The sequence below is a fragment of the Aotus nancymaae genome, unplaced genomic scaffold (assembly GCF_030222135.1).
Source record: "Aotus nancymaae isolate 86718 unplaced genomic scaffold, 86718_ANA_hifiasm-v0.15.2.pri h1tg000010l, whole genome shotgun sequence".
NCBI classification, from domain to species: domain Eukaryota; kingdom Metazoa; phylum Chordata; class Mammalia; order Primates; family Aotidae; genus Aotus; species Aotus nancymaae.
In genome coordinates, this window is record NW_026988421.1 from 30,553,789 (window position 1) to 30,578,550 (window position 24,762).

A 24,762-nucleotide genomic window follows, 5' to 3' on the forward strand; every position below is an offset into this window, starting at 1 on the left:
GGGAAACAATGGGAATAGCATAGAATTTTGCACTCAACTCGAGATCTGGAAAATGGTGAAGTCTCAGGTTGGCATTTAGTGATCATCTTGTGATTCTTTAAACTAAAGTAGGGACACCTTTTGGTCCTGTAAAACTGGTGGTTTACACAATAGATTAGGGCTTAGGAGGAAAATAATATAGTCAAGTGTGGGATCTGAGAGTCAACTGGGTTGAAACCTGGCTTGCCCATTTACTAGTCATGTGGTTGTGGGGTAATTATTTAATCTCTCTGTGCTTTGGTGTCCTCTTCTGTAATTAAGAAGAATAAGGCCAGGCATGGTGACTCATGCCTATAATCCCAGCACCTTGAGAGGCTGAGAAGGGAGAATCTCTTGAGGCCAGTAGTTTGAGAGCAGCCTGGGCATCATAGTGAGACCACATTCCTACCAAAAAAAAAAAAAAAAAATTAGCCGGGCATGGTGGTGCACACCTGTAGTCCCAGCTAATGGGGAGGCTGAGGTGGGAGGATCACCTGAGCCCAGGAGGTCAAGGTTGCAGTGCAGTGAGCCAAGATTGCACCACTGCACTCCAGCCTAGGCAACAGAGTGAGACTCCATCTGAAAAAAAAAAAAAAAGACAGAGAGAATACTTGCCTCATAATTTTTATGTAAGTATTAAATAAAATAATACACATAAGGCACTTGGAAATGCCTGGCTTGTAAATGTTGTAATGTATTTTAAAAAGTAGCACAGAGGTATGCCTCACATAGCAATGGATGAGCAGAGGAGCTGGTCTGGGCACAACCAGTTCCTCTGAGATACGCTCCCTGGACCCAGCTCCTACAAGCAGGAGTTTGCCATGGACGTTGGCCATTAATAATATAGCCTTGAAGAGCAGAAACCTCTACAAGAGACTTTTGTCTCTATCCCATGGGTCTTCCCCATGATCAGGGGTCAAGATAGAACCTCTGTTTATGAGCCTTCACTGGATAGGGAACTGAAAGATAGAGAAAAGTCTGGAGCAAGAAGCTAGGTTCTTTTAGGAATCATTCTCTAGCATCTGTCTTTCCCCATCCCCTCAAATCTGACCTGGCCATGGACCAGGCAGCAGATTGGTGAGTGCTGAGTTGGTGGCTGGTCCTGTGGAGGGTAGAGAGGTGCAAAACTGAGGAGCTGCCATGTACTGGAAGGGCAGACTGGGGATGAAAACTCGCTTGATGGTCGGGTGCGGTGGTTCATACTTTGGGAGGTCGAGGAAGGTGGATCACCTGAGGTCAGGAGTTCAAGACCAGCCTGACCAACATGGAGAAATCCCGTCTCTACTAAAAGTACAAAATTAGCAGGGAGTGGTGGTGCATGCCTGTAATCCTAGCTACTTGGGAGGCTGAGACAGGAGAATCACTTGAACCCTGGAGGCAGAGGTTGCAGTGAGCCAAGATCACGCCACTGCACTCCAGCCTGGGCAACAAGAGTGAAACTCCATCTCAAAAAAAAAAAAAGTATATAAAAAAGAAAATTCGCTTGAATACAAGGCACAGCTGGGCATAGTGGCTCATGCCTGTAATCCCAGTGCTTTGGGAGGCTGAGATAGGAGGATGGCTTAAGGTGGGAGTTTGAGGCTACAGTGAGCTATAATCCTGACACTGCACTCCAGCCTGGGCAGCAGAGTGAGACCCTGTCTCTAAAAAACAAATAAATAAATAAATAATTTTAAATATTTTTGTAAAAAATTACTTTCTTTAGTTTGTGTTAGGAAAGCAAAATTATTTTTTGCCTTCCAAATTAAAAATAACAAATACACTTTTTCACATTATGCTTGTTCCTTTTCTTTCTTTCTTTCTCCTCTCTCTCTCTCTCTCTCTCTCTCTCTCTCTCTCTCTCTCTCTCTCTCTGTCCTCTGAGACAGCAAGGCCCATGCCTCCACTGAGAATCATTGCCCTAAATTAAGCTGGTACAATTCCAAGGCCATTAAATTTATCAAAATGATTCTTCCAACAGTGTGGTCTCTTTATTAGCATATCAGCATCAGCTGAGAACTTATTAGAAAGGTACATGCACCCCACCTCATTCATAACTACTGAATCAGAAACTCTTGGGGTGAAGCCCAGCAAGCTGTATTTAGCCAGAAGGCTCAGCCTTCTAGGTGATTCTAAGGCATGGAGAGAACCAATTTACTTATTTATTTTATTTAAGCATTTTTCAATTTTTATGGATACATGCAAAGTATATATATTTCTGGGCTATATGTGATATTTTGATACAGGCATACAATGTATAATAATTACATCAGAGTAAATGAGATGTCCATACCCTCAAGCATTCATCATTGCTTTGTATTACCAACATTCCAGTTGTACTCCCTCAGTTATTCTAAAAGGTACAGCAAATTATTGCTGACAATAGTCTCCCTTTTGTGCTATCATTCATTCTTTCTATTTTTTGTATCCATTCACCATCCCTATTCTTCCCACTCCCTCCATCCTTCCCAGCCTCTGGTAACCATCCTTCCTCTTTATTTTCTTGAGTCCAATTATTTAAATTTTTAGTTCGAATGAGTAAGAACATATAAAGTCTGTTTTCTGTGCCCGGCTTCATCCTTGTTTTTGCAGATGGCAAGATCTTATTTTTTTAATGATGGAATAGTACTCCATCATGTATATGTGCCATAGTTTCTTTATTCATTTGTCTGTTGATGGACACTTAGGTTGCTTCTAAATCTTGGCTATTGTGAACAGTGCTGCAACAAACATGGGAGTGGAGATAACTCTTCAATAGGTTGATTTCCTTTATTTTGGGTATATACCCAGCAATAAGATTGCTGAATCAACTGGTCATTCTGTTTTTAGTTTTTTGAGGAACCTCCATACTGTTTGGAGAGAGCCAGTTTAATAGGCTGTAGTTGGTATTCTTCAACTTTCCCCATTCTTTCTGTAACAGCTGCTTGCACTCATCAGCTTAAAAACTGATAATTTTTTTCATCTTTATTGTGGTAAAATGCACATAACGTAAAATTTTCCATTGTAATAATTTTTAAGCATATGATTCAGTGTTATTAAGTACATTTGTAATGTTGTACAATCATCATCAGTACTCATCTCCAGAACTCTTCTCATCTTGTAAAACTGAAACTCTATACCCATTAAACAATAACTCTCCATTTCCCCATCCCCCAGCCCCTGGCAACCACCATTCTACTTTTTGTCTTTATGATTTTGACTGCTCTAAGTACCTCATACAAGTGGGATCATGCATATTTGTTTTTTCATGAATGCCTTATTTCACTTACCATAATGTCTCCAGAGTTCATCCATGTTGTAGTGTTTGTCAGAATTTCCTTACATTTAAGGCTGAACAATATTCCATTGTATGTTTATACCATGTTTTGTTTCTCATTTTTCCACCACTGGACACTTGGGTTGCTTTCTCATTTTAGCTATTATAAATAATGGTGCTACAAACATGGATGTGCAAATATCTCTTTGAGACTCTGATTTCTGTTCTTTTGGATATATAAACCCAGAAGTGGAATTGTTGGACATAAGGTAGCTCTATTTTTAATTTTTTGAGGAACTTCCATACTGTTTTCCATAAAAAACACCACCCATGCACAGGAGTTCCAATTTCTCCACATCCTCACTAACTCTTACTTTGTCTTTTTGATAGTAGCTATCCTAATAAGTGCAAGGTAGTATCTCATGGTAGTTTGATTTGCATTTCTCTGATGATTAGTGATATTGAGCATCTTTTCATGTACTTATTGCCCTTCTTTGGAGAAATGTCTATTCAAGTCCTTTGCCGATTTTAAAAATCAAGTTGTTTGGGGGTTTTTGGTTGTTATTGCTATGTTTTAGGAGTTTTCTATGTATTCTGGATATTAATGTTTATCAGATATATGAATCACAAATATTTTTTCCATTTCATGATTGCCTTTTTACTCTGTTGACATCGTGTTTGTTTGTTTGATTCTGTCCTCACCTATTCTGTCCCAGAGATACTGTCTTTTGATGAACAAAATTTTTCCATTTTCATGAAACTTAATCTGTGATTTTTTTCTTTTGTTTCCTGTATCTTTGATTTCATATCCAGGAAATCATTGCCAAATCCAAGGTCATGAAGTTTTTGCCCTGTGTATTCTTCTAAGAGTTTTATAGTTTTGGGTCTTACATTTAGGTCTCTGATACACCTTGAGTTAATTTTTGTATATCGTGTTAGAAGGCTCCAACTTCATTATTTTGCATTTGGATATGCAGTTTTCCCAGCACCGTTTGTTGACATGACTATCCTTTCACCATTTGGTCTTGCCATTCTTGTCAAAAATCCTTTGACTATATATGCAAGGGTTTCTGGGCCATCTTCCATTCCATTGATCTATATATCTGTCTTTATATTAGTAACACATTGTTTTGATTACTGTAGCTTTGTAGTAAGTTTCAAAATGAGAAATTGTGAGTCTCTAACTTTGTTATTCTTTTTCAAGATTACTTTTGCTATTCAGGGTTGCTTAAAATTCCATATAAATTTTAGGGTGGGTTTTCTAATTTTGCAACAAAGGTTATTGGGATTTTGATAGAGATTGCATTAAATCTGTAGATCACCTTGGGTAGTATAGACATTTTTAAATGGACAATTTTTAACCCAAATGAAATTGTAATGTAAACAACCATCCTAATAATAATAAACATATTAAAAAGTAATTGATTCAACTGAATAATGTAGAAGATCAGAACAAGCAAGTATTTTATAGAAAAAGAAGAAAATATAGCTGTCTTCTGCTTTTTCAGGAGTCTGTTTTTCTGGGATGGGTATTTTCAGATTAATATTATGTTCTTAGGAGAAGGGATGTGAAAGCAAAATATTAGTCTTATTCCTAACCTGCCAGGTCTGAAGAACATTGTAGTTCAAGGAGAAAATCTGTTCTCCTAAAAGCAATTCATGTGCCTAATCAATAGTAAGGCACAGATAATAAGCAGACTTGGGAAATGATAAAAGGGACAAGAAGTAAAATTCAGTCATGAAATGGAAAAAACATAAAGGATGAAGATGACAAAATGGGCATTTATGAAGAGAGGGAACTGCAGAGAGAGAAAGACAGTGAACTGGGAACTTGGGGAAGGGTTTTATAGAGGAAAGAAAGAAATAGAGGTCAAGAGATAGAATAGAAGGTGATGAGGAAAAGAAGGTAATGAAGAAGGTGCTGGATGTTTCCAACACAAAGAAACAATAAATGTTTGGGAGGATGGGATGCTAATTACCCTGATCTGATCACTATACAGTGTATGTATTGAAACGTCACTGAATATGCACATGAATATGCACATATTATTATGTGATATACATGAATATGTACATATTATGTGTCAATGAAATAAATAAAATAAAAAAGTAATTCCCAAATAAATAGAAAATTTTAAAAAGAGAGAGAGATGAGATGGGGCATTGAGTGGGAACCTGGTTATGGAAATCTGCTGCTGCCCTCTTTTCCTTAGGAATGCAAGACTTTAATTATCTGCATACCAACTGCTTTGATATCACGCTGGAACTGAGTTGCAACAAGTTTCCCCCTCAAGAGGAGTTACAGCGGGAGTGGCTGGGTAATCGGGAAGCCCTAATCCAGTTCCTGGAAGAGGTAAAATCTCATTTGTTAACTTTCATGTTTGCAAAAGGAAAAGTGCTTCTCGGTGGCAGGCAAGGTGTTTCACTGGTTTGGGTCTGACTTTTGCTCTGACTCAGTTCAATAGATCTGGGCTGCTTCTTCCAATGAGATTTATTCTTTCAACATTATTGAGCAGCCAGGCACGGTGGTTCATACCTGTAACCCCAGCACTTTGGGAAGCTGAGATGGGAGGATCACTTGAGCTCAGTAGTTTGAGACCAGCCTGGGAAACATAGCTAGACCCCATGTCTACTAAAAAAAAAAAAAATTAGCCAAGCATGGTGGTGTGCTCCTGTAGACCCAGCTACATAGGAGGATGAGGTCGGAGGATCACTTGTGCCCAGGAGGTCAAGGCTGCAGTGAGCTGCGATCATGCCATTGCACTCCAGCTTTGGTGGCAGAGCAAGACCCTTCTCAAAAACAAATTATCAAGCACAATTATCTGTCAGAAACTATACTATATGCTTGGAATTATGAATAAAAAAGAAAATATCCTGCCCATATGGAACTTACCTACTAGTGAGGAGAGACAGGCAGTAAGCAATAAATTATATAACACGTTAAAAGAAAAATGGTATGAAGAAAGTCTTACAGAGAAAGTGACATTTAAACAAAAATCTCAAGGAGATGAGGGAGAGAAACATGCAGATATCTAGGGATAAAAGGGTTCCTTGAAATGGACACAACAGCAAATACAAAATCAACAAAAAGCATATGAAAAATGCCAGCATCACTAATCATTAGGGAAATGCAAATTAACACCACAGCGAGATCCCACCTCAAATTAATTAGAATGTAAAGTGGTGCAGTCATTATAAAAAACAGTTATGGTAATTCCTCACACAATTAGAATTCCTATATGCTCCAGCAATGACACTTTTGGGTATATATTCAAAAGAACGGAAATAAGGGCCTCAAAGAGATATTTGCACACCCATATTCATAACAGCATTATTTACAGTGGCCAAAAAGTGGGAGCAACCCAGTGTTCATTGGTGGATGACTGTATAAACGAATGTTGTATATCCATACAGTGGAATATTATGCAGCCTTAAAAAGGAAGGAAATTCTGATACATGCTACAGCATGGATGAAACTTGAGGACATTATGCCAAGTGAAACTAGCCACCCACAAAAAGACAAACACTCTATTATTCCACTTGTACGAGGTACTTAGAGTAGTCAAAATTATAGAGATGGAAAATATTAATAGAATGGTAGTTGCCAGGGGCTGGGGGAGGGCAGAATGGAGAATCATTGTTTAATGGATATCCGGTTTCAGTTTTTCCAGATAAAAAGAGCTACGCAGATGGCTGGTGGTAATGGTCGCACAACATTACAATTTTTTTTTTAAACAGAGTCTCGCTCTGTCGCCTAGGCTAGAGTGCAGTGGCGCGATCTTGGCCCACCGCAACTCCTGCCTCCTGGGTTTAAGCGATTCACCTGTCTCGGCCTCATGAGTAGCTGGGATTACAGGCACCCACCACCGTGCCTGACTAATTTTTGCATTTCTAGTAGAGACGGGGTTTCACTGTGTTGTCCAGGCTGGTCTCAAACTCCTGACCTCAGGTGATCTGTCCACCTCAACCTCCCAAAGTTCTGGGATTACAGGCGTGAGCCACTGCGCCCGGCTAAATGTATTAATAACATGGAACTGTACACTTAAAATGGTTAAAATGGTAAATTTTATTTTATGTGTATTTTATCACAATCTATCACAGCAAATTGAAAAAACAAAACAAAACAGAAAGCCAGGACACCAACGTGGCTGGACTGATCTCAGAAGTAAGGGAGAGGAAAGGTGGTTGGAGATGGGATCAGAGAGCTAACACGTAGCTTTACAGACAGAGCATCACAAGAACTTTAGCTTTTGCTCAGAGTGCGTTAGGTTTTGAGTAGATAGAATAGTGACATGATTTGAGTCAGGCTTTAGCAGAATCACTCTGACCACTCTAATTGTGAAGAGATTAATTGGGGCAGGGAGAGAGGCAAAGAGACCAATTGGACTATTACCTTCATCTCTGTGAAGATAAAATGCAAAAACATACGAAAAAGGGCTTTGAGACTCTAAAACACCATACAAATGTTTTATGATCATAACTATATACTTGTTCCTGCAGGTTCATCAGGGCATCAAGGGAATGGTGCTTGATGAGAATTATAATAATCTTGCTAATGCTGTCATTTCTGTCAGTGGGATTAACCATGATGTCACTTCAGGTAGGTGGTTACTGCTTAGGGTCAGGAAGGAAGCGTTCACTCCCTCATCTTCTTCAGCATAATCAAGGGACCAGTTAGTAGGCCAGTGAAACCAGCAGGGGTGTCAAGGATGCTGGGAGTCGGGGGATGGAGGAAAGAAGGGCAATGAAAACAGAGACAGTAAATTAAGAGGCTAGATCAAACAACCAAGATGTTTTCATGGAAACTCTTTTGCTTCTGGTGCAAACAATCCCTGGGAGGTCAGGACCAGGAAAGACTGATGTAAATGTAACTTCTCGTCAGCATTCAGGAGTCGCTACCATGTGCAATTTTGTTAGGGGTATTTTCTGGGCTTAAGCCTGTTAATAACTCACATACTGGTATGAAATTGGGTAAAAAGAGGACTGTAAAACGGATAGTTAGCCTTGCCGCTGACTTGGCATTTCCCTACACCTCCACTGGGAAAGTTAGCAAGATTCTTTCCATCATAGGCTTACTGTGGGGCAAGATTGATGGTGGAGGTGGATCTTAGAGCTACCCAGAACCTCCTAGAAGGGCACAGAATTATCTTACCGTAGAATGGTGTTGTAAACTGACTTAGCCCAGTTTGATCATGCACAACTCACAGGGTTTATTGTTTTATTTTGCTTTTAATGCATAGCAGTAGCTACCAATGGTTATGGTTACGGGTAAGTGAGATTTGCCTAACTCTCCACCTTTTTTTCTTTTTTTTTTTTGGAAAGGAGTGTCATTCTGCCACCCAGGCTGGAGGGCAGTGGTGTGATCTCACTGCAACCTCTGCTTCCTGGGCTGAAGCCATCCTCCCACCTCAGCCTCCAAAATAGCTGGGACTACAAGCACGTAACACCATGCCTCACTAATTTTTTGTGTTTTTTGTGGAGATGGGGTTGCACCATGTTGCCCAGGCTGGTCTCTAGCTCCTGGGCTCAAAAGCCTCCCAAAGTGCTGGAGATTACAGGTGTGAGTCACCACACCCAGCCCTCCCCACAACCTTAATACCAGCAAGTCTCACCCAAATTTTACCACACTAACATTTATTATCAAGTAGTAATTTCCCAGTTCCTCGAATCTGTTTAAGCTGGATGAACTCTCAGCTTTCTGTTCTTTAAAATGATCTCAATGCATCTTACATGAAAGGTTCATTCAGGGCGAAGGTAGTGTCTAAAGGCAGAATCCTGTAGCCTCACAGTGAAGTACCAGACAACCAGAGAGTCTGTTTAGCCCAATGTCTGGACATAGGACTGTTGAGGAATCCAAACTCAGGAACCATCCTTTTAATCTGTTTTTGCTTTTTTCTTTTTTTTAAGGAAATGTTTCTCAGTCATAGGAATCATTCTTATGAGCACAGCCTTCTTCAGGGCTTGCTAAATTCTTCTATTTTGTTTTTTTTTTGTTGTTGTTGTTAGACATAAAGCCCAGGCTGGAGTGCAGTGGCGTGATCTCGCCTCACTGCAACTTCTGCCTCCCTGGTTCAAGGGATTATCCTGTCTCAGCCTCCCGAGTAGCTGGTATTACAGGCATGTGCCACCACACCGAGCTAATTTTTGTACTTTTAGTAGAAACGGGGTTTCACCATGTTGGCCAGCCTGGTCTCAAACTCCTGACCTCATGAGTTGCCCACCTCGGCCTCCCAAAGTGCTGGGATTACAGACGTAAGCCACTGTACCTGGCCTCTATTTTTTTTTTTAGGTGGTGAGGTTTCACTATGTTGCCCTAGCTGGTCTCCAACTCAAGCAATTCTTCTGCCTCAGCCTCCCAAATAGCTGGGATTATAGGGTCTCACTCTAAAGCCTGGGCTGCAGTACAGTGGTGCAATCAGGCTCACCGCAGCCTTGACCTCCAAGGCTCACTCGATCCTCCCACCTCAGTCTCCCAAGTAGCTGGAACTACAAGTGCATACCACCATGCTCAGCTAATTTTTTTTTTTTTTTGTATTTTTTACAGAGACAGGGTTTTGCCTTGTTGCCCAGGCTGGTCTTGAACTTCTGAGCTCAAGTGATCTGCCTGCTTCAGCCTCCCAAAGTGCTGGGGTTCCAGGAGTGCACACCTGGCTTTTGCTAGATTCTTATGCTCTGTCCAAGCAAGTGTGGGACTGTCTCTAAAACAGTCTAGCCAGTCACCATGTACTGCTGGGCACAGTGGCTTACACCTATAATCCCAACACTTTGGGATTTGAGTATCTGGAGGTCCAGGTGAGAGGAACACTTGAGGTCAGGAGTTCAAGACCAGCCTGGCCAACATGGTGAAACCCCCATCTCTACTAAAACTACAAAAATTAGCTGGGTGTGGTGGTGTGGCCTATAGTCCCAGCTACTCAGAAGGCTGAGACACAAGAATCTCTTGAACCCAGGAGGCGGAGGTTGCAGTGAGCCGGAATCATGTCATTGAACTCCAGCCTGGGCACAGAGTGAGACTCTGTCTCCAACAACAACAACAACGAAGCATATTAAACACCACTAATTTCTCCAATAAGTGCCTACTTTCACCAACCATTATGTTAATTAACAAATTATTAGACTGGGCATGGTGACTCATGCCTGTAATTCCAGCACTTTGGGAGGCCAAGGCAGGTGGATCACCTGAGGTCAGGAGTTCAAGACCAGCCTGGCCAACGTGGTGAAACTCCATCTCTACTAAAAATAAAAAATAATAATAAAAAAAAAATTAGCTGGGCGTGGTGGTGGGTGCCTGTAGCCCTAGACACTCAGGAGGCTGAGGTAGGAGAATCGCTTGAACCTGGGAGATTGAGGTTGCAGTGAACCAAGATTGCACCATTGCACTCCAGCCTGGGCAACAGAGTAAAACTCTGCCTCAAAAAAAAAAAAAATTCATTTCACCAGTGAAAAAACCCATCGTAAACATTCATATGTAACTTAGCAAAGCATCTAGTTTTGATGGGAGAGAAAGCTAGCTGAAGCCTTCAGAGTAGCTGCATCCGGAATGGGGGCTTTCTGATATAACACTTGCTAACCACTTCAGGATGCAAGTCCTCAGTTAAGCAGATGATAACCCCCGGGATGTCATTTCAGCTATCCAATACAAGTACAATAACACATTGCCTTTGCTGCAGTATTTTAAAGTAAATTACAGACACTATTTAATAGGGGGCAGAAAAAAGACTCTCATTATTGTTTGTCTCAAGGTTTATTGTCTTTATTATTTCAAATATTCATGGCTATATACTTAAAATGAATTTTAAAGTCACTGTCATAATTGAGTCTAAAGGGATGGAAAGTCATTAGCCAAAATGCTCTTTCCATGTTTTAGAAAAACAGGCTTCTTTTGAATTTTATTTTTCCCTTGCCGTACTTTTGAAGGTGATAAAAGAATTTTTTTTTTGTTGTTGTTCTTTGAGACAGTCTTGCTCTGTTGCCCAGGCTAAAGTGTAGTGGGGTGAGCCACTGCACGCAGCCCAGTAGAAGAAATATTAAAAATAGGATTCTCACTGGGCACAGTGCCACACACCTGTAATCCCAGCACTTTGGGAGGCTGAGCTGGATGGATTGCTTGAGGTCAAGAGTTCAAGAGCATCCTGGTCAACATAGCAAGACCCCATCTCTACAAAAAATAAAAATAATAAAATTAACCAGGCACAGTGGTGTGTGCCTGTAGTCCCAGCTATTCAAAAGGCTGAGGCAGGAAAATCGCTTGAGTCCAGGAGTTCAAGTTTGCAGTGAGCTGTGACAGCACTACTGCACTCTAGCCTGGGCAACAGAATGAGACCCTGTCTCAAAAAAAGAGACAGGACTCCTAAAATCGTATCTTTACTGGTCCAGCCTTCCCACTGAATATAAGATTACACCCATACAACACCGCTGACAGCTTTTTGTCCAACCCAGGGCCTCCATGTTCAGTTGCGCAGGTTTTGCACTGTCCATCTGTGTAGCTTTTCCACGCTTCTGATCCAGTCTGTGCTTGAGTGCTCACAATTTCATAAAGCAGACCATTCCTTTTTCTGTAGTTCTGTTTCTTTCAACAGGTTTCTTGTTTGCTTATTTATTTATTTGAGACAGAGTCTTGCTCTGTCACTCAGGCTGGAGTACAGTGGCACAATCTCGGCTCACTGCAGCCTCCACCTCCTGTATTCCAGCAATTCTCCTGCCTCAACCTCCCAAGTAGTTGGGACTACAGGCATGTGCCACCACAACTGGCTAATTTTTGTATTTTTAGTAGAGACAGGGTTTCGTCATGTTGGCCAGGCTGGTATCAAACTCCTGACCTCAGGTGATCCACTTGCCTCGGCCTCCCAAAGTGCTGGGATAACAGGCGTGAGCCACCGCACCCGACCTCAACAGGTTTTATTTCTGTCTAGTAAAGTCTGCCTCCCTGCAATTTAAACCCATACATCTTATTCTTATTTCTTTAGACAGACATCATTTCTTCATAGTGGCCTTTCTAATATCAAAACTGAGGTCTCATGTAGTTTCTTTATTAGGCAAACATTCACAGACCTTTCGGCATTTCCTTTCTCCTAGTATTCCTTTACTGGAGATAAGTTTTTATTAACTAAAGGGTCTAGAATTACACTTAACACTTTCAGTGTAGAGCACAGTAAAACTCCTGCTTCCTAGGGACTGATCCCATACTTCTATTAAGATAGCCCACAAATGATTTAAATCTTTACAGTAGTTTCATGCTATTAAGAAAAGTCACAGGCCAGGCACGGTGGCTTATGCCTGTAATCCCAGTGAGGCCAAAGTGGGTGGATCATCTGAGGTCAGGAGGTTGAGACCAGCCTGGCCAACATGGTGAAACCCCGTCTCTACTAAAAATGCAAACATTAGCCGGGCAAGGTGGTATGTGCCTGTAATCGCAGCTGCTATGAGGCAGGAGGATCTCTTGAACCTGGGAGGTGGAGGTTACAGCGAGCTGAGATCGTACTACTGCACTCTAGCCTGGGCAACAGAGTGAGTCTCTGTCTCAAAAAAAAAAAAAAAAAAGAAAGAAAGAAAGAAAAGCCAGGATGGGTGCAGTGGCTCACGCCTGTGATCCTAGCACTTTGGGAGACTGAGGGGGGAGGATCACTTGAGCCCAGGAGTTTGAGACCAGCCTGGGCAACATAGTGAGAACCTAACTCTATTTATTTGTTTATTTTAAAAAAGAAAAGCCAACGGGCACGGTGGCTCACACCTGTAATCCCAGCACTTTGGGAGGCTGAGGCAGGCAGATCACCTGAGGTCAGGAGTTCAAGATTAGCCTGGCCAACATGGTGAAACCCTATCTCCACTAAAATTACAAAAATTAGCTGAGTGTGGTAGTGTGCTCCTGTAGTCCCAGCTACTCAGGAGGCTGAGGCAGGAGAATTGCTTGAACCTGGAAGGCGGAGGCTGCAGTGAGCCGAGATCATGCCACTGCACTCCAGCCTGGGAGACAGAGCAAGACTCTATCTAAAAAACAAAAGCTTAGAGTCAGCTAAAAACCCCAGCTTATTTTTATATCAAGGTCCCATTTGGTGCAGGTTTTTTTCTCAGCTTGCGGCAACCTCCACCTCCCAGGTTCAAGTGATTCTCCTGGCTCAGCCTCCCGAGTAGCTGGGATTACAGGCACCCACCGCTATGCCCAGCTAATTTTTGTATTTTCAGTAGAGACAGGGTTTCACCATAATGGCCAGGCTGGTCTCAAACTCCTGACCTCGGGTGATCTGCCCACCTTGGCCTCCCAAAGTGTTGGGATTACAAGTGTGAGCCACAACGCCCAGCCTGGGGCAGGTTTTTAATCAGTAGATTGAGTTATATCCTTGTGACTTTCAGGTGACCATGGTGATTACTTCCGGCTGCTGCTTCCAGGTACCTACACTGTCACTGCCAAAGCACCTGGGTTTGACCCACAGACAGAAACTGTGACTGTGGGTCCTGCGGAACCAACATTGGTGAGTTAGGTTGAGCTTGATGGTGCACTGTAAAAATCACTTATAAAGTCTTTTTAGGAGGACAGTGTCTCACTCTGTCACCCAGGCTGGAGTGCAGTGGTGCCGTCATGGCTGACTGTAGCCTCAATCTCCCGGGCTGAAGCAATCCTCCCGCCTCAGTATCCCAAGTAGCCGGGATAAGTGAGTATAAGTGCACACCACCATGCCTGCCTAATTTTTCTACTTTTTGTAGTAAAAGAGTTTCGCTGTGTTGCCCAGGCTGGTCTTGAATTCCTTGGCTCAAGCAATCTGCCCCCCTCAGCCTCCCAAAGTGCTGAGATTACAGGCATGAGCCACCACCCTTGGCCCTTACAAAATCTTAAGTGATTACACACCTCTAATCTTTGCCCAGCTTCCTTCTTTTACTATTTTTTAAAGGATTAATTGCTCGCACATCTTAAGTTTTGGTCTGTCGCCCTCCTATTATATCCTTCCTCACTTCCTTTTGGCTTTTCCTCTTCTGTTTAACATAGCATAGTGATTTAAAGCACTGCCTAGTTCTGAATTCAGCTCATTTGCCCACAGACCTTGGACAAATTACCTAATCTCTCTCCTTCTCAGTTTCTTTCTCAGTAAATTGGTAATAATAGTGCCTCCTTCACAAGAGGCTGAAATGAGAACGTCCACATAAAGCCTTTGGTATGTAGGGGCCAAATCAACTCTCAAAAGGCAGATAAACTAAAGAAAAGGTATACCAATTTATTTAACGTGCATGCACAGGAGCCTACAGAATGAAGACCCAAAGATACAGGGGAGATTGTCCATTTTTATGATTAGGTTCAACAAATTAGATACAGCTAGGTATAAATGCAATTGGACAAAAAAGGTATCAGCTAATGCTGTGTACTGAGTGAAGAAATCTAGCAAGGCCTGTCTGTCCAGATTCTTCTGGGCTCTCTGAGCATGCATTTCTTCCTTCTGGGTATGGTCAGTACCCTCTCTGAGAAGAGGGTCTTATGACCTACAGTCAAACAAGGTAGAGTCTTATGACTTATAGTCAAACAAGGTAGGTTAGAAAGGTTCTCCTCCTCCTCCTCCTTCTCTTCTTCCTCCTCTTCTTCTTCTTTCTTTTTTCTTCTTCTTTCTTCGTAGAGACAGGGAGTGACTCTGTCCCTCAGGCTGGAGTGCAGTGGCACAATCATGGCTCACTGCAGCCTCAGACTCAAGAGATCTTCTGCTTCATCTTCCCAAGTATCTGGAACTACAGGCACATGCCACCATGCCCAACTAATATATATATACACACACATGTATATATATACATATATATATATATATATATATATATTTTTTTTTGAGACAAGGTCTCGCTCTGTTGCCCAGGCTGGAGTGCAGTGGCTCGATCTCAGCTCACTGCAACTTCTGCTTCCTGGGTTCAAGTGATTCTCCTGCCTCAGCCTCCCGAGTAGCTCCTACCACCACGCCCAGGTAATTGTTGTATTTTTGGTAGAGATGGGATTTCACCATGTTGGCAGGCTGATCTCGAACTCCTGACCTCAGATGATCTGCCCACCTCAGCCTCCCAAAGTGCTAGGATTACAGGTATAAGCCACCATGCCCGGCCATTTTATTTATTTTTTATTTTTTGAGATGGAGTCTTGCTCTGTTGCCCAGGCTGGAGTGAATGGCACATTCTTGTCTCACTGCAATCCCCACCTCCCAGGTTCAAGTGATTTTCCTGCCTCAGCCTCCCAAGTAGCTGAGACTACAGGCTTGTGCCACCACACTTGGCTAATTTTTGTATTTTTAGTAGAGATGGGGTTTCACCATGTTGACCAGTCTGGTCTTGAACTCCTGACCTCAAATGATCCACCCTTCTTGGCCTCCCAAAGTGCTGGGATTATAGGCATGAGCCACCACACCCGGCCTAATTTTGTTGTTTTTTGTAGAGACGGGGTTCTCTGTGTAGCCCAGGCTGGAGTGCAGTGGTACAGTCATGGTTCACTGCAGCCTTGAACTGCTGGCCTCAGGAGATCCTTGCACCGCGGCCTCTCAAAGCACTGGGATTACAGTCGTGAGCCACTGTGCTCCTTCGGCCTAGACTGTGCTCTGACTAAATCAGATAAATTCTTTAAGACCAGTTTTTACAGAGAAAGGCAATGTGCTTACATTCTTCTGTGCCACCGGCAAGGACTGCCACCAGAGGGCGCTCTACCATCCGTTCTGGTGATCTGTGGGCCCTGATGCTGCTTTCCACTCAATGCTGCAAAGAGCCAGCTACTCTTCAAGAGTCAACTCTCCAGGGCTTTATTTTATAGATAGGATGAGAAGCAGAGAACTTCTTTGATTTTACAGCCTGGACCTTTTCAATTTTGGTTGTATTAGGACCTCAGAGCTAAAGGAGCTCAGAGATCATGGACACTAATCCCCAGATTTCTCAAAGGAGGACAAAATAATGAGGCAGTCCTACTTAACGGCCGTCTACAGATCTCATTTCCCAAAAGTCAGCCTTTCCTAGGGCCGCCTCATGACTTCTGTACACAACCCTAGAGCTTAGTAGACCCTCCCACCCCCTTTCCCAATTAACATGATGCAGTCAAGTCAAGCTTGTCTTTTACTATTTATTGAATAATTACTATGTGTGACATGCTATGAGAGCATTCCAGCATTGTCTCATTTAACCTTCACAACAACCCTGTGAGGTAGATGCAAGTATCTCCATTCGTGGCTTAGAGAAGATAAAAGAAACTTGCATAATATCACATAGCAAATGGTGGGAGCCAGGATTTGAACCTACGTCAGGCTCTCTGACTGCCTTCTTAGCCAATGTGTTACAGGAACTCATACTAAGTGTATAACCTGTGTTTGTAGCTCCTTATTGTAACACAAGGATCAGGGGAAAGAACTATGCTTTAAATCCTTTGAGAATTCCTCTGGAATTTCCAGATGGTTTCTTCCTCCATCTCCTCCTCCCCCAGTCGCATCTCCTGAATAATGTAAATTACTTCTCCTTACAGTTGCTGGAACAGAGAGTAAATCTTTCACTGTAGCCTATCAGCTGATCCGGGGTCCTCTTTCCTTTTTTTCTTGTTATATCCTAAAATTGAATGACTGGTAGGCAGTTACATATATGAGTCTTGCATTACCAGCAAGTCTGTTCAATGCCAAATTCAAACAACCGCATGTCCTCTTGAGTAGCACACTCTATTTCAAAGGATTTTGCCCCCTTTTTCACATATTCTTTAAATTAACGTAACTCATCATTATGTCAAATATACTCAGAGTAGAAAAGAAATCTGTCATTTGGATACAATTTCCAGGCACAGTAACAACTAAAAATCCATTTATTGATCACAAAGGAATCTGTCTCCCTCCCCAGTCTAAAGCAGATAACCATCTGACTGGGAAAGAAAAAAAGGAAAAAAACGATTGGTCAGGTGTGGTGGCTCATGCCTGTAATCCTAGCACTTTGGGAGGCTGGGACGTAATGTCACTTGAGGTCAGGAATTCGAGACCAGCCTGGCCAACATGACGAAACCCTGTCTCTACTAAAAATACAAAAATTAGCCAGGTGTGTTAGCACATGCCTATAATCCCAGCTACTTGGGAGGCTGAGGCAGGAGAAGTGCTTGAACTCAGGGGGCAGAGGTTGCAGTGAGCTGAGATCGTACCACTGCACTCCAACCTGGGCAACAGAGCAAGACTCCATCTCAAAAACAAAACAAAACAAAACAAAAAACCAGATTGTTTACTACAGGGTTTCCATAGTAGAATTAAGATGCTTTAAAATATCTCAGCCCCGGTGAGGTGCCTCACACCTATAATCCCAGTACTACTTTGTTAAGCTTAGGCTGGCAGATCACTTGAGCCCAGGAGTCCAAGACCAGCCTGGGCAACATGGTGAAACCCTATCTCTACAAAAAAGTACAAAAATTAGCCAGGCATGGTGGCATGCATGTGTAGTGCCAGCCATTTGGGAGGCTGAGGTGGGAGGATCACTTGAACCCAGGAGGTGGAGGCTGCAGTGAGCCATGATTGTGCCACTGCACTCCAGCCTGGATGACAGAGTAAAACCTTATCTCAAAATAAAAATAAAATATCTTCCTGGGCCCAAAATAAAAATAAAATAAAATATCTTGCTTTTTTCCAAGGCCTTCCACATGGCGCCACTCCTTTCCTTTTCCTTGCCTCATTTTCTTGTCTCTCTTCTCTCTCTTTTTTTCTGTCCTAGATTCCTGTGTTACTAAACAGGAACTGGTAAATAAGACAGTACAGTTGGCTCTGATTCTCCCCTCCCCACCCCTGGAGGAACTAGCAGAAAACTTGGCTATGAATTTTTGTGGAAGGAGCAGGAAATAACCCCATAGAGAGGCCTCTCAGTCAGCGGCATGTTTTTTAACTCCCAGCTAGCTTCAGGGCTCAAGCTGTTCCAAGGGTGGGAAAGCCCAGGCATGCCCCAGGGGAGTGTGGTTAGGATATTGTGCCACTCCCTCTCCTTCCTCTTCAGCCTAGGATAGTTCTATGGCTCTTCCACGCCCAGAATGTCCCACATTTGTCAGTGAAAAGTATCTTTCCATCCGCATGCTGTGGCCAGAAGAGAAGTTGCAATGCAGCACTTGAAAGGATGCATTAATGCACATGGAAATTTAGAGTTTAAGAATCCAAGCAGGGTGTGGTGGCATGTGCCTGTAGTCCCAGCTACTCAGGAGGCTGAGGCAGGGAGATCTCGAACCCAGGAGTTCGAGTCCAGCCTGGACAACATATCAAGAACCCATCTCTAAAATTAAAAAAAGGAAAATAAATAAGAGTCCAACCAACACTCTTTATCATCTCTACTATCTATAAAATCAAACAAGTATGGCAGAAGGTTGAGTTCTGAAGCACGGTGACACTTACTGGCATGCCTGAGCATGGCACCTGTGAGTCACCCAGGCAGCATGAAGATTATTACAGTGCCATCAGTCATGGCTCTTGTCCTAAGAAGTGGTAATATTGGTGAAATTGTGATTTGATGTGTAGATATTTTTCCTTTCTTTTCTTTTCCTTTGTTTCTTTTGAAATAGAGTCTCATTTTGTCACCCAGGCTAGAGTGTAGTGGCATGATCTCAGCTTACTGCAACTTTCTGCCTCCTGAGTTCAAGTAATTCTCATGCCTCAGCCTCCCAAGTATCCAGAACTATTAGGCATGCACCACCAGCCCAACTAATTTTTGTATTTTTAGTAGGGACAGGGTTTCATCATGTTGGCCAGGCTGGTCTCTCTAACTCCTGACCTCAGGTGATCTGCCCGCCTCAGCCTCCCAGAGTGCAGGGATTACAGCCACCACGCCCGACCTAATTTTTTCTTTTTAATTTTTATTTTTGACATGCAGTCTCACTGTCACCCAGGCTAGAGTGCAGTGTCATAATCTCGGCTCACTGCAGCCTCCACCTCCCAGGTTCAAGCAATTCTCCCACCTCAGCCACCTGAGTAGCTGAGACTACAGGTGTGCACCACCACGCCTGGCTAATTTCTTTGCATTTTTAGTAGAGACAGGGTTTCACCATGTTGGCCAGGCTGATCTTGAACTCCTGACCTCAGGTGATCCACTGCCTTAGCCTCCCAAAGTGCTGGGATTACAGGCATGAGCCACCAGGCCCAGCCAATTTTTCTCTAATACGTATAAATCAATGAATATTAATTTCATCCAGTCACACCCTATTTATCACAGTGATTGCATACCAATTTTGGGGGAACATTAGCCAGGTCAGGTCTATATGGCACCACCAGTGCTTCTCTGGATCACTGCTATAATAATTCTCAACTAGTACGCAGCCCTCAGAAACCAGAACTATGGCAAAAGATGGTTCAAATGGATCTCCTAGCTTCCGCTTTTTCCCTTCCAGGTTAACTTCTACCTCAAAAGAAGCATACCTCAAGTGAGCTCTGTGGGGAGAGCTCCCAGCAGAAGGCATGGAGTTGGAGCCAAAGCACAGCCCCAGGCAGCCAGAAAGAAAGAAATGGAGATGAGGCAGCTCCAGAGAGGCTCTGCCTGAAACCCAGAGTGCCAGGAAACCCTTCAGAAAGGCTTTGCTCCTGCTCTTAGGTCACATGAAGCATTCTTCCTATTTTATTATCTGTGACATATTTAAATACAAACATATTCAGAGCAATTCAGAATGGTCTTCATCTGTTCCAGGGATAAGCCATCTCTAGGTCATCATGAAAGGAATTAGGGTCTCTTGAAAGCTGATGTGGTAGTACATATATCTAGTGGTGTTTGGTAAGGTTTTTCCATTCTGAGAATCCGGTTTAGGCTCCTTGCTGGTTCACACTACATTCAGAGACTGGTTCTGGCTGGTTGGCAGCTGCATCTCCAGAATCTAGCACAGAGTTTGCAACAGAGTTAGTGCTCAGTGAAGATTTCTGAACCATCACTGAAATGGTGAAGTAAGTGATCCATCATTGATGTTGTTCCCATAGCAAAATTAGGTGACCAGTTCTAAAATCCCAGAGGATCATTTCAGGAACAGAATCTTAATAAGAAAAGAATTTGACATGCAAATACCTAGTGCCATGGCTACCCTTCTTTGTACATGGGCATTTAATAAATAGGCATCTTTCTTTTTCTTTTTTTTTTTAGATGGAATTTTGCTCTGTTGCCCAGGCTAGAGTGTAGTGGTGCGATCTCAGCTCACTGCAACCTCAGCGTCCAGGTTCAAGTGATTCTCATGCCTCAGCCTCCCAAGTAGCTGGGACTACAGGCATGTGTCACTACGCCCAGCTGATTTTTGTATTTTTAGTAGAGACAGGTTTCACCATGTTGGCAAGGCTGGTCTGGAACTCCTGACCTCAAGTGATCCACCCACCTTGGCCTCCCAAAGTGCTGGGATTACAGGTGTGAGCCACTATGCCCGGCCAATTATTTGCTTTTAAACTATTTTGTTTGTTGGCATTTTCACAACATATAAAGATCTTTTTTATTTATTTTATTTATTTATTTATTTATTTATTTTGAGATGAAGTCTTGCTCTGTCACCCAGGCTGGAGTGCTGTGGCATGATCTTGGCTCACCACAACCTCTGCCCCCTGGATTCAAGCGATTTTCCTGCCTCAGCCTCCCGAGTAGCTGGGATTACAGGCATCCACCACCACACCTGGCTAATTTTTGCATTTTTTGGTAGAGACGGGGTTTTGCTGTGTTGACCAGGCTGGTCTTGAACTCCTGACCTCAGGTGATCTGCCCGCCTCAGCCTCCCAAAGTGCTGGGATTACAGGCGTGAGCAACCGTGCCCAACCAGATCTTTTATAAAAAGCAATAAAAATCTTGAAATATTTTCAGAAGCATCTGTACATCAATACTTACTCCTAGATGAGACTAATTCTGGGGACCTCATTTTTTTTTGTTTGTTTTTTTACCTTTTTTTGAGACAGGGTTTTGTTCTGTCACCCAGGCTGGAGTGCAGTGGTGTGATCACAGTTCACTGCAGCCTCAATCTAACCAGGCTCAAGCGATCCTCCCACCTCAGCCTCCTGAGTAGTTACGACTACAGGTATGTGCCATCACACTTAGCTAATTGTTTTGTGTTTTTTGTAGAGACAGGATCTCACTATATTGCCCAGGCTGGTCTCAAAGTCCTAGGCTCCAGCAGTCCTTCTGCCTCAGCCTCCCAAAGTGCTGGGATTACAAGGCAAAACCCACCATGCCCAGTCTGGGACCCTCATTTTTAAATGCACTTCTTGAAATGCAATATTCATTTGAAATGTTGTAATTCTGTATTACTTTTAGTAAGATCTTGCCATTTCTGTAAGTGTTTGCTGCTTCCAGGGCCTAATATTTCTGCTTGAATGGGTCAGCATAGCTGGAAGGTGGAGTACTTAGTTCTTCAGTAGTAAAGGACCCTATTTTTATTTTAGATCTTGTCTTTAACTCTCAGATCCATTTGATTAACTTGGCTAATGGTTTTTTCATACCTAAGTGTGCAAGAAAAAGAAACAAAAAGAATACTACAACACAAAAATCTCTGTGAATTTCTAAAAACTGAAGTTCATAGCCTCTGTACTATTACCATTTACTGCCAGTTTCTCTCTCACCCACTCAGACATCTGAGGCCTCTAACCAGATCAGAGCCAGCTAACTGTTGCATCCAGTGTGATCCTAGACCTAGTCCAGTTTATATCACAACTTCCAAACTGAATTCATAGCAAAAGTTCACTCAAACAAACAGATAGCTCAAAACATAAACCCACGGAGCTTCAGAATCCGAGAGAGAAGACACCCATGATCCCCAGTTGTAAGAGAGAGCAATGGACAAAATGCGTCTGGTGGGTACCTTGTTTGGTCACTCAATACCCCTGGTGGGGACTAGAAGCTCTACTTCAGATCCCATTTCTGACATCATCTATTAAAAAGAAAACCTTAGGCAAGTTAATTTTAACAGAGAGTTTATTGAGCAAAGAATGACTTGCAAATCAAGCAGTCCCCAAAGCAGAATAGGTTCAGAGAGATTCCTGCACAGCTGTGGTCAAAAAAGACTTACAGGCAGAGAAAGTGATAGACAGAAATGGTTGGATTACATTTGCCTTATTTGGACACAGTTTGAATAGCTGGCCACCTTTGATTGGCTTAAATTCAGTGATTGGCACAAGAGTAGGTTACAGTCTGTTTACGAATCCAGTAAGGTTATAGTTCACTATGTATGGCAAGATCTTTACACTGAACTTAAACTATGTAAGGAGGCAACTTTAGGATAAACCTAACTTAGCAGACCTAATAAGAAATATATATTTTGGGCCAGGTTCGGTGGCTCACACCTGTAATCCCAGCACTTTGGCACTTTGGGAGGGTGAGGCAGGCAGATCACTTGAGGTCAGGAGTTTGAGACCAGCCTGACCAATATGGAGAAACCCCGTCTCTACTAAAAATACAAAATTAGCCAGGCGTGGTGGTGCACGCCTGTAATCCCAGCTACTCTGGAGACTGAGGCAGAAGAATTGCTTGAACCCAAGAGACAGAGGTTGCGGTGAGCCGAGATTGTACCATTGCACTCCAGCCTGGGCAACGAGAGTGAAACTCCATCTCAAAAAAAAAAAAAAAAGAAATATATATTTTGTCTTTGTCCCCTGGTGTACAGCTTCTAAAACCCTTGTATAACTTTCTGAATGACAGAGGTGATAGGAGCTCTTTTGTTATTCATAACAAGCCCCTGAATTTTGATTACACCTGAGTTTATGTTAATGAGCTGACTGGTAGCTGAAAGCCCCTAGATAGCTTCAGGATGGGTCTGGTTGCCAAAGAAACCCACCATGTGTTTATGATGGCAGTGGCGGTCCGTCTGGAGTGGCTGCAGCTGGGAGATGCAGCTGGGGCTGCAAGCTCCATAGAGCCACCGGGAGCCAGGGACAAGTGGGAGCCCCGTCACTTCTGAGTTGGGGCAGGAGCTCCCAGGTGCCACTGCAACTCTCCAAGCCATGGCTATGGACCCGGGCATCTCCGTCCTCTTGGAGCCCAGGAGCAGGCAGGAGCCCCATCCTCCCAGGCACAGCTGCAGCCACTCAAATAACAAGCCCAGGAGCCCTGTGGCAGGAAAGAGCCCACCTGATTCTAGCAGCTGCATCTCTTGCACGTAAGGGTGTGTGTATGTGTGCTCAGTTTCCTGATTTATGATCTCAACGTGTGAGAAGTCTAACTCAGCATAGGTCCAAGACAGTGTAGCATCCAAACCACATCGAGTCTATTCATAAGTGAGCCAGTAAGATTCACTTTTTCCATGGTCACGGAAAACACCCCTAAACCCAAACAGCCATCTCAAAAGCAAGGATGTAGAAAGTAGGACAACATGACTTGGTACAAATCTGCCATCAGAACCAGAGAATTTAGAGTTCCCTTGTCCAGAGCGTCATCTTTTCACAATTTGTCTTGTACGCACACTCTCAACACACAGCCTGCACTCCATCATGCCCGCCTCCTGCCTGGAATACAGCTTCATTTCTGCTTTAACACTAACAGCATTCTGGCTTTAACCATGAGTAAACATTCCCCCTGAGCAAATGCCTAAGCAAACACCACTTCTCTCCCTCCTCCCAGAAGTTAAATTCCACCATTTATAAAGCCTTCCCCTACTCCTACTGTCTCTATTCTTTGCCTCACCACTTAATGATCTTCCCCACACTGCCACTCGTGAATCTTTCTTTCTCCCACCTTCATTCTGTTCACATACCTCCTGTACCCCTTCACACCCACCCTACCAGGCCCTGCTGCAGGTGGGGTATAGCATCACTTAAGAAACAGGGCCTGGAACCATTAAGGGATAGGCGGCCAGCAGCCCAGAAAAAGCAAAACAGAAAAAGCATTGCTTGTTTCTGCTGTCACTCTGCCTCCCTCCCCTTGCACAGTCTCAAGGAGGAGGCAAAGAAAGTCACCCCTTGGATCCATGTTCACCCTACAGGAGGAGGGAGAAAAAGCATCTTTAAGTTCCTTTTAGATTGTCCCATGTGAGGCCTTTGGAATGAAGTCCATCCGGGCACTAGATCAAAGGAATTCAGTGAGTTTCCTTAAATCCTTTCTGGAATCAGATGAAGAATAAATAAATGAAGAAATAAAATGACCACAATTTTGTTCTTTTAAAAAATATCCAAATATAGTATTTTATACACACTGTAGTTTATAGAAGGCTTATATTTTACAAGCCAATTATTTTTTTTAATGTCAGACATTGGTATATTACCAATGTTGTAGCAAGGTTTGAGGGAGGTACGTCTCACGCTTGAGCACGAAAACCCAATCATCATGCTTATGACCTACAGAATGACCTAACATTTTTTTTTAAATGGAGGGATAGATAAAGGGCCCATCAACTTTCTTTCTTTGTTTTTTTTGATAGAGTCTCGTTCTATTGCCTAGGCTGGAGTGCCTACCACTATCACAGCTGACTGCAGCCTTGACCTCCTGGGCTCAAGTGATCCTCCTGTCTCAGCCTCCTGAGTAACTGAGACTATAGGCATGTACCACTATGCCTGGGTAATTTTTAATTTTTTGGTAGAGACGGGGTTCCACCATCTTGCCTAGGCTGGTCTTGAACT

General features: G+C 43.0%; 1 protein-coding gene and 1 non-coding gene across 3 annotated transcripts in view; one reads left to right on the forward strand and one right to left on the reverse strand.

Annotated features, from left to right (window-relative positions):
• The window catches only part of CPN1 (carboxypeptidase N subunit 1), a 39,734-nt gene extending 19,887 nt beyond the window's left edge, over positions 1-19,847 (forward strand). For both annotated transcript variants that reach the window (XM_012439643.2, XM_064373664.1), the window contains 4 exons: positions 5,467-5,606; positions 7,754-7,853; positions 13,604-13,722; positions 19,587-19,847. In XM_012439643.2, coding sequence (XP_012295066.2) covers positions 5,467-5,606; positions 7,754-7,853; positions 13,604-13,722; positions 19,587-19,736 — 509 coding nt within the window. In that variant the 3' untranslated portion in view covers positions 19,737-19,847. The remainder of the gene's footprint in view (positions 1-5,466; positions 5,607-7,753; positions 7,854-13,603; positions 13,723-19,586) is intronic.
• Positions 19,848-24,386: 4,539 nt separating this feature from the next.
• On the reverse strand, positions 24,387-24,492 carry LOC135274098 (small nucleolar RNA U13). The gene has a single exon (XR_010341909.1). It is a non-coding gene; the product is annotated as a small nucleolar RNA U13 (small nucleolar RNA).
• Between the last annotated feature and the right edge of the window lie 270 nt (positions 24,493-24,762).